This window comes from Macrosteles quadrilineatus, unplaced genomic scaffold (genome assembly GCF_028750875.1).
Source record: "Macrosteles quadrilineatus isolate MER2022 unplaced genomic scaffold, UCM_ALF_1.0 Scaffold_1__1_contigs__length_201487025, whole genome shotgun sequence".
NCBI classification, from domain to species: Eukaryota; Metazoa; Arthropoda; class Insecta; order Hemiptera; family Cicadellidae; genus Macrosteles; species Macrosteles quadrilineatus.
Window position 1 is genome coordinate 146,295,371 of NW_026542594.1, and position 10,848 is coordinate 146,306,218.

At 34.1% G+C, this 10,848-nt stretch overlaps 1 protein-coding gene across 1 annotated transcript; it reads right to left on the reverse strand.

Moving 5' to 3' along the window:
- Positions 1–2,958: 2,958 nt before the first annotated feature.
- LOC128986689 (uncharacterized) lies at positions 2,959–8,798 on the reverse strand. The gene is made up of 2 exons (XM_054407181.1): positions 8,688–8,798; positions 2,959–3,922 (listed from the first exon to the last, which is right to left on the reverse strand). The coding sequence occupies exons 1-2, from the start codon at positions 8,697–8,699 to the stop codon at positions 2,999–3,001; spliced, it is 936 nt and encodes a 311-aa protein (XP_054263156.1). The 5' UTR covers positions 8,700–8,798; the 3' UTR covers positions 2,959–2,998.
- Positions 8,799–10,848: the final 2,050 nt, after the last annotated feature.

A 10,848-nucleotide genomic window follows, 5' to 3' on the forward strand; every position in this document is an offset into this window, starting at 1 on the left:
ATTTCTATCTATTTAGGTTTTAAAAATACAGATTTGTTTCAATACTTAATTTACACACTGTATATTACCGTTTTCGAGATATAAGCTCCCTATGAGTTTCATGTAATAAATGCCACCGAAATTTTTAAAATGGCGGATTCTGAGGTTATGCCCACTCTGCCAAGCTGGCACCCACGTGAAAAATGATAACTCGCATAGTACCTACATGATCCCTTAGGGTGTTTTTCTATACATAAAATGCACACGGGAACCCCCCTAGCAAGTGGATTAAATTTTAAATTACCAATTTTGTAATTTTCTCCGTAACCATTCACCGTACAAAACACTTTGATATACTAAATTGTTTGTTTTTTTAAGCTCTTTAAAAAGGTCTGGAGAAAAATTTATAAATTTGGTTTTTTAAGGGTAAACAATTATAAAACCCCATTTTTACCCCATAAAACCCCCTGTTAAACCCCGCTCCCATGGTCCGATCATGCTGGTACGTGAACTCATGCAAGTTTATCCCTCCTAACACCTTCAAACCAAATGTTAATATATATATGTATGTATATATACATATATGAAAATTTGAACGAATGGTGTTTTTGGCCGCTGGGGACATCAAAATGAAAAAAGATCAGTCCCGGGCCTATAGGATAGGACTAGCCATGAGACCTACGGTAATGGCTACTTCCCTATAGGAAAATTCGCTACAACCTAATATTTAGGTATATAAAATGTACTAATCTCTGGTGTCTGTTAACAACTGGTATAATTTATAGGTAACTATTATTTTTGCCTAAAGTCACTAAGATTCATTACGTCTAACAAACAAATTTTAAATACATTTTATCTACAGTGATATAAAGATATATGAAATTGTTTTATTTATTTAGTATACAGTAGTACTGTAGTTATTTGTGTTATAGTGTTCTTTTTCTCTGCATGGCATGTATATAACTTATTTACTTGGAAAATAACCATAGCCACTTTTCTTGATAGGATTTTAGTAAAATGTATATTTAATGATCTCTTGAGCATTAGAAGAAAACTTTGCCAATAAAGCTTGCGAAATGTTTATAAAGTTTCTTGAAGCCTCCGGATCTGTAATTGTTTCATCGGCGTGATGACATTTTGTCTTTATTATTTTTTCTAAATTCTTGTTATTAATTTTATCGTCAGAAAGTTTTGGTTCCTAACCATTAATAAAATAAAAATGATTATAAAATATTAAATGTTTATTCATTAAACGTTTGATAGATTCATAGTAGTGAATTTCTTACACATAAATATTAAAATGTCAAACAAAGTGATTTTTTTATATTCATGAATCAGTTTGTAAATTGATTGAATGAGGGAGAAGCACTTGCATAAATAATGTATTAATATGTTTTGGACCGAAATAATTTCAATGAATGTATATTTAGTCAGTCAGCAACATTGGTTTGCGTGTACGTATCAGATTCCCACTTGTAAATGAGATCAGACTGCCAGTATGGTATAATGTTTGCTTCTATACTTAGGAAATATTTCTTGATTTTTATTTTTTAAATACTCTGAACTGTTCAGTTGCAGTTTTTATTGTTATGACACAAAATTAAAAGCTATCATGGTCCTAACCTGAGCACTTTCAGGTTCAATACAGTAATAATAGACAACCTATTATGACCGAAAAAGCGTTAAAATTTACTTTCAAAACAATTACTTTTTTTATCTTACAAAAATTACAAAAAGGTTCACTTGGTTTATTTTATTTTCGGCCTTGGAAAACTTTAAAGGAATACAGGTTCAAGCCTAATTAAAACTTTCCTTTTGGCGCTTAAGACGGTGAAATTGCGTTTGCAACAGTTTTCTCTCGTTGTTTTACGATTTAAGACCGTATAATTATCACCAGCGTGAGCCGTTCTGAATGCAACATCAGCTTTCTAAAGCTCTTGTGAATTTTATTCTCCGAGGTCTTCTTTTAAGTTTCACAAACTTTTAACGCTAGGCACTTGTTTAGAATATATTTCTTATTATTTGGAATACTTTATGTTGTTACTATAAACAGTTATTAATGTGCATTGCTTTAATTTAGTTATATTATTTTTTATTTCAAAGCGATGCATATACTTAAAAGATTTGGCTTGTGTCGTTTCTTTTTTGCTACCAACTATTATAGGAGTAGACAGCCTTATAAATCAGCTTAAAACCATTTTAATGTTAGTATTGTCTGTTTCATGTATAGGGTGTGTCTTTTATACTTTTTTTCTAAGTATCTAAAGTATATTAAGAGGCAAATATGTTTCTTTAAAACCTTTTTTCTCAGATCGTGTGCATCGCAGAGAAAATCTATGCACACTCTGGCATACTGTTGAAAAGATATTTTTTGTAGATATGCAGAATCCCTTCATAAATTTAAAAAAGCTTAAGAATAAGTACAAAAAAAATATTTAAAACTTTAAAAAAATTAACATAGACCTTGTGGGTTGCCATGCTTGTTGTACGAAATAACAACGCAATATAAACAAAAAGTCAAACAAACTGAAGAAATTCTAGTCACATGTTTTACTTACAGCGTAGGGTGAAAATAGAGAAGTCTGCACATTAAATACTTTTGTCCGAGTTTTCGACCACTGGACGACCTCTACTTTATCTTAATTCAAAACTAGTTCAACCAAATAATCCCCGAGCAGCAAGCCTGCAGACGAAACAACTTTCCGTGTATTGCATTACATTTACAATAGGTTTAGAAGTCGACCTATTTAAAGTCAATGCAAATAGTTTTCCTAAAGTATTCATCAACATTTTTCATCTTCGTTATTTTACCAAAATGTTAAATTGTTTGTGCGTTTGTGTGTTCTAGTGCAAAACGTGTTCCGAATCTTATTGTAAAATTTACAATTGTATCTAATTTTTGTAGTGCTAATTAATTTTAATTTTAATATTTTTTCGGGATAATGAATGGAAGGTAATATAAAATGATAATGTCGCTACTACGGTTTTGTACGTTTTATTGAGATGTGATGGAGGATGTTCAGGCGACAGGCAGGTTGGTGGCAGCGACTCTGAAGCCGTTGTGAGGATCTGCCACGTAGCTAGCAGACTGTACCAGACCGTGGGCGTCGACGTAGCTGTAGGCACCTTGGGTCACACCGTTAGCGTGACGGGTCTCAGTCTTAGAGGAGGTGGGGTTGGAGTAGCCGTAGGAGTATTGTCCAAGCTCATCCTGGGAGTGGTACTGGCTGGAGACGGCGGGTGCAGCTACTGGGGCGGCGTGGTAGACGGCTGGGGCTGGGGCTACTGCGCTGTACACAGTGGGGGCAGCAGCGTGGTACACGGTGGGGGCTGCGTGGTACACGGCCGGGGCGGCGTGGTAGACACTGGGGGTGGCCAAAGCCAAGGGGGCGGCGTAAGCGTATACGGACCTCTTCTTACGTCCAGCGAGGTGGGCGTTTCTCAGTGACTCGTAGTTGTATTGGTTGTAGTGAGCGATCTTGGCAGCGTGGACCTCAGGAGTGTCGGCGGGAAGGTGGGAGGGGTAGACGGCGGCGTAAGCTACAGGGTGTGCCAGGGGAGCAATGGCAGAGTACAGCACCTGACGCCTCTTCCTGGCGAGGATGGCGAGGGGATGGGCGGGTGCGGCTACAATAGGGGTGTTAGCGTCCACGGGGATGTCTGTACCGGCGACGCGGAAGCCGTGGACCGGGTCGGCGACGTAGCTACGGCTCTGCACCAGTCCGTGGGCGTCAACATAGGAGAAGGCTCCCTGGGTGACACCACCAGCACTGGACTCCACCTTGGACGACGGACCGCCGCTGTAGCCGAAGGAGTACTGGCCGAGCTCGTCCTGGGCGTGGTACTGAGTGCGCAGTGGCACCGGCGCTGGGGCGTAGTGAGCCAGAGGAGCTACATGGAGCAGCTGTGCGTGGGCCGCCGCTACTGCCGCTACAAACACGATCTGAAACATCCATCCAGAGTCAGCACTACATTCAACATCTTATAGCCGAAAAAGATTAATGCTCTCAAACTTAGTAATTTCTAGGGTGTTTTCAAGCATATAGAATAATTTTGGATTTAAGTTATATAAGACATGTTTTTATTTTTTTTTTCGAATACATCTAATTGTGTATTCTTAAAAAAAAACAAAAAATATGCTTTAGTCATTAATTTACCTTATAAGTTATCTATCTATAGTTATTATTATTCAATATTTCTTCAACCCACTACAGGTTAGCTACACGTTGTAATAATGTATTTACTAATTAATCAAAAGCATATTATAATGAATTATGGTTCTTCTGGGCTCTTTACAAGTAATATCTCTAGTATAATGTTGCTAGGGACAATCTAGTAGTGTGCCATATAGATAATGAGGTTTGTACTCCTAGGCGGTGTAAATGTGTAGGTGGTACACGCAATCATCAGGTAATTAGCAATTCATGTCAAAACCCTCAGGGAGGAAAAACACTAACCTTAGCTACCTTGCATCAAATAATCTACCTTAGTTAACTTTTGTTAAGGTCAAAGCTCAGTTTCTTGGCCATTTTGCAGTTGTAATTTTAAAACGCAGTGGGATAATGGATATTTATTACAAACGAATATAGAATGCTGTACTAGCTGTCCCGAACATTCTTTACATTTTAAAAGTTTACGCTGAATTATACAAAGTTTATTATTTTTTTTTTGTCGACAGGGGGGAAATGTCAATGTAGGTACTATAAGTTTGAATTTATGAAAAGAAGAAGGGTCACATATTTGTTTATGCTTGAACTGATAATAGATTTCAATATAAATAAGAGTAGCATTCAAAACTTGAAATCCCTTTGTGTAGCGCTAACTAAATCATCCCGAAACATGTCACAGAATGCACCAAGACCTGTAAGAAAGTTGAGTTGGGTTATTACAAATATCACCCCAGTATATTGAGAACTACTATAATCGCTAACCGAATTTTAGTGATAATTCCGCGACACTCTCTGACGTAATCCCGCCCAAACTGACGTAATTTGTAAAACCATTCCTCGCTAGAAAATAATAAAAAAAACCAAGGAGAAAAGTTTCTACAATCTAAGGTATTGAGTTCTCAAAAGTATCATTTCGTTTGCATTACCTTTATTTTTGATAGATCATGCGTTTACTAACTGGCGTTTTATAGCTCGTCGTCTGCAATTATAGATTAAAAAAACATATTGTGCTATGCTTGACGTGTTTATACATTTGTTTCTCATATATTGTACGATACGGAAATCGAAACGAACTAATAAATGAACAAAGTATATTTTTGCGTACATTTTACACACATTCGCCGTCCTAGCCATAGTAAATGATTTACCATATAACAAATGAGTGACATTTATAATTTGTATAATAGCTTGATAATTAATTAAATTTAATATTCAAAGTTGGTTTTTCATCAGGCAAGGAAGGATCCGGATTGTGCAGTGGAAGTGAGCCACTTGTAATACATTATGTAAGATTACTGCTGCATCAGAAGGTCAAGGGTACGAGTGCCACGCCCTCTAAAAAGATCACTACAACATCAGTGACCTTGGAAGTGTGGCGTGAGTATGGGTATTGATATCCGGAACAGACAATAGATAATTCAAGGTCACGTTGGTACTCATTGATGATAACTCTGAGGATTAATGCCCTATGTTTTGTCTTGATCCTGTACGAACTCTTGTTGGAGACCGATGGCACCTTTAGGAGATTTGTAACTTCTATAAGTGGGAGTATTTTACTTTTTATAAATTTAATCACATCATAATAGAAAATTATTTGGTTACAAACTGAACGAGACATTTTCAACCCCTGAAATTGCTCCTCCTCATTTAACAATCCTACACTAAGTAAAAAAGGTTGTTTTTATAACCTTCTTAGATAGCTTTCATTATAAATAAGAAGCTATTACTCTAGGTGACATATTGATTCTTAGACCCGAGTCCACTTTACTTATTTCATTTTTATTTCCCTATATTCCAAAAATAATATCCGTTCAAATTTGTATGAGTGTGTGTGGGTCCGTTCACGTGGTAGCTCGGGCAATAGTGGTTCAATTTTGATTAAAGTTGGCATAAATGTGTAGGACTGGATGAACTTGAATAAGTTCGTAAACAAATTAGATTAGGTAATGAGAACTAGGTTTTAGGGGGTTTATACATTTTTTTTAAAACATTTGCACATTTCCAGCTGTAAAACTTATGTTCAATTGTCAATGCATCCATCCTTTAAGAGTTCAAACAAATACCTCTGTCGCAGCAAACCTGCAGACAAATCGTATTTCAATCTACCTAAATTGAATTTTACCAAACGATTTCCTCAAATATGTCTCCCTGTTTAAATAACATTATATTTAATGAGTACACAGTGTTAACGTTAGGCGTAAGAAAAATTTAGTTTTAATATAAAGTTATGTACCTATTTAGTTCTCAGTGATGTATTCCAAGGCATGATGTTCCGCGAAACATGTTTGGAAAGTTGAAGCTCTACAGCTATTCCTCATGTTGTTAATGCAGATGTATAGATAATATTATACATACACTACTCATATGTGTAATAATACGATACATGCATTAACCTTATGTGCACGAAATACTCGTTCCAGCTCAGAAACAAGTTCAAGTAATTCTCAAGTCCGATCCTTTAGGGTAATTTATCGTATAGACAAGAAAACTCCTTAACTTGGAAAGTTAAGAACCTACACTTTACTCGTACTTAATAGCAAATCATGAAAAAAGGTTAGTACATGAAAATCTAGTTAAGTGACAAGAAACTAAATATTATTTCAGATTCAAATTGTTAAATGGAGGTTTCTTTTTTATACCAGGTTTAATAAAACTTAGTTTGGTTAGTAAATATCTAAAGATTTTAGGCTAAGAATAAAAAAATGATTTTCATAATCGACACAAATTTATTAAATTAGTAGATTTTCTAAATTAGTTTTTACAATTTGTTTAAGAAACTCTCAAATTTGTACTGTGCATTTAGGTTCATTTGGTTATATTTTTCACAATCTATTTTAATGTTTTATACAATAACAAAGTTATAATGTACGTTTTTTTTTGCTGCTTTATAGAAATATATTATGTTTGAATGAATTACAGAGCCTTTGAAGACAAGAATCACGATAGTCATTCTAAAGTCGTATCTAACCTGATTAAACCCTAAACATTCTATTGACTAATTGATTGTAAAATATTTTGTTTGGCTGATACTTGAAATGCCCAAAGGCGAAATTATATATTTAATGAGAAAAATAATGTTCTCCACACTTCACAATCTCAAATGTATACATAGGGATTATACGTTGTTAATTATCTCGAAATCTATTGACAGGTCAAGAATTTAATAATAATTAAGTGCTCAATTTTCTATCAAAGTCATGAAATATCCAGTCTGTGAAAACTTCATCTGCGATAAAAATGAGAAGTAATATTATTAACCTTTCAAGTTGGCTACTTCACTTTAAGAAAGTAATATGTCAACTGCTTAAGGTTAATAACAAAAGTTTTATTTTATACGATGATACTTTGCAAGCATTACCGTGAAACTTTAACAGTATCTCTAGGACCTCGTCGTTGCTGTTTTCTTGTTGTTTTTATCAACTTCTTTAAGTCCGCTCATATTTTTTACATTTTATCCTCGCAAGGCACATTTTGTTACAAAGTATAATGTACTACCTCAAATCACAAAGAACTTATATTTAAAGTAATTCTATGCAGTATTTATTGTGATTTATACATTTATTTCGTTTTGTGGATGAAAATCTATTTTAAACCAATATTAACATTATTATTAGAACATAAATAAAGTAGTTGTATATACGGTTGAATGTATTTTAGGACAAACTCATCGGGTTAAGGACTCTATTCAATCTTTAAAAAATACGTGTTTCTTTGTATGTTGTTGCATTTGGAAGATTGTTATTGTTATTTTACTTTTGTGTTTTGTTCATGGTGAGTACATTAATGTCTAAGCGTGAAAATAAAAAAAAGCTTTCAAAAAGTTTGTAATCATATGAAAAGTGTATGTTTGTATCGCTTAGCTCTGTGACATATATTTTAAATCAATCAATACTTGAGTTCAAGTTGGAATTTTTTTGTCAGTTTCATACTTAATGGTAAAGTAATCGCGGTATTAGAAGCATCTAATAATATATTTTACTGCGATTAAGTAAAGTTCCCCAAAATTCCATTTCAGTATTGTATATTTGTATTTTGTTCTTGTCGAAAAACCCAGGGTTAAATCAAATATTGGCTGTTAATTTTAAATTTTAAATGTTTTATGATTTAAAAAAAATTGTAATTTGAACTAACCAGGACTATTCCTCAGCACTGAGTGGGATGCGTTCGATTAAAAGAAATACAACTAAGATTGAAACAGTATTTTTATACATAAACTTTGATTGTTTTAAACTTTTTATTTTTTATCCATTCAGATCTATTTAATTTGTGATTTATCTAATTATATAACTCAATGAAATGCAAAAACTAAAAGAGAACCTAAACGTAAGCAATTTGACAGCCACAGAGGAAAAGGCACGCATTTTGCTCTAAACGAAATAGGTTGCATCTAGATGGTTGGGATTTTCACTCGATACTTTTCACATATACGTAATAATGAATAAAATATTCAATTTTTTACACTAAAATCAAAGAATTTTGTCATAGAAAAAACTATTTCTAACAATTCTCTGTTAAGATTCAACCGTGTGATGTACTCACCAAACACTTCATCTTGTAGGTAACCTCCTGAGCGACGCTAGGACTGTTATGCCCACCGAGGGCGTCTCATTGTATATATACTGGGCAGGAACCGTTGACCCGCGGGCGCGGCCGCCCTTGACAGAGCCCGGCTTCAGCTTGGCGAGCCCCTTTTTGTTTTTCTGTAGCAGGTTGGAGGATTAAAATTAGGTTGGCCAATTATTTCCAGAAATATGAAAGTTTGGTGTGCCAAAGCCGATTTGACGTGGGAAAAGATATAAAAATCATTAGCGTGCTAAATGATTGATGCATAGAAGAAATTTGATTCGGCTCGGTTAAGTGAATTCATCCATATGACTTGATTGAAATATAATTCTTAAGGCCTAAAAAAAATAAGAGATATATTGCTTATATTAGATATAACCATAATATCTAAAATATTTCAGAGTTCATTTTTCTACTACTGGATATTGAAGACTTAAATTATAAAATAAACTGTTGCCTGTTCAATATCCTTTGACTTTGTCAGAAGACTAGGCCTACTGGTTTCTAGACGACGGTCAAATCATCAGGTCGATCCTCGTAGAATGATTCGTTAAATGCTCTTAAAGTTTAATCCGAACACAGGACACATAATATTTACAAAATATAGTATTTACAATTATTTTCCCGAACTGAACGAAAATCTGATGAGAAACTATACCCGACTACAAAATAATTGTCCCTATGTAGATGTTTAAGTTTTTTTAGTGTGAAGAACATTATTTTTCTTATTAAAAATATAATTTTGCCATTGGGTAGAATCGTTCTACTAGGTCGACCTGATGATGTGACCGTCGCGTCGTCACGAAATCGGTCGTCATCTGAAAAAGTTAAATGATATTAAACAGGTAACAGTATATTTATAAGCTAAAATATAGCTGAAATATGTTTTTATTTTTAAATAATTAAATTGACACAAATAAAAACCAATGGCAATATAAATTTCAGAACTATATTAGCATTTGTTATTTCTCTCTGGTAATTAATTAGGATTAGGTCCTCCAAGGGGTGGCAAAGGACAGTAGTTGAGATGATTAAACTAGAAAACGCCCTGACAGGTTTGTTTTTATACAACGTGTTATAAAAGGATTGTATGGAGTTAGGTACCATAACCTATCCAACATATTTGTCAAGGGAAGGGGGTTTGCTTCAACACCTACTATAAAGTTGATGACTTATTATATGGTGTTTGAAAAGAATTAGTGGCATTGATTACTTACCCCCGGTTTACATAAATTATAAGTATGTCATAGTGCTTTATATCTACCAGGGATGTATAAATGTGCCACTGTGGTTAAAATGTATAAAAACCAGCGCAGCTTCACCGAAGTGTGTACAATGAATGGTTGGGACATTAGGGTATTCAAGTGAAAAATGGGTGTATGATTCAATTTGATACGCACTCTTATGTTTTATTCGATTAACTTTGCTATAAACCTTTTTAAATTTTTACTATTACGAAGAAAACTAAGGCTGGTAAAATTGTTAGATATCACAATGAAACGACATGAATTTTTTAGCTAAATAATGCAAAAAAAACTACATATCTGCAAACTGTTTTATGTTATGCTTATTAAATTTATTTGAATTTCTGTGAGGTATTTTGTTGTACAAAACATTGCGTGACAGACTCACATTTTCCAATAATCTGTTGAGACGTAAAGTAGGCTTGAGCTATTCTATGAAAAAAAATCTATACCATGGCAAAAACAAACAGTCATGCCTACTATTTTATGCCTACCACAAAATTTTATGCTTACCATGCACATCGATTGAAAATTGAACTCTAGTTTCTTAAAAAATTACATTAGATTAAAGTAATCTATATGTAAAAGAATATATTGAAATCGTGAAATCCGTACAGTGCGTGTCGTGTACATGAATAAGTAATTTTACCATACGCATTTTTTATACCTGATGTTGAAATAATAATAAAAGGTGTATGAAGGGAGAAGATTAAAATTACACGTACGTGGGCTCCAGCATAGCGCCGCGGGGCGGTTTCCTCGACGAGTACACAAAAAGTGCACATGTTTATAAACGTAATTAATATTTCATCCAGGCTGCAATAAAGTTGGTGCATGTTATATTTAAGGTTTGCTGTCTATTTCTGGTTAAAATTAAAAAATATAGTTTTATA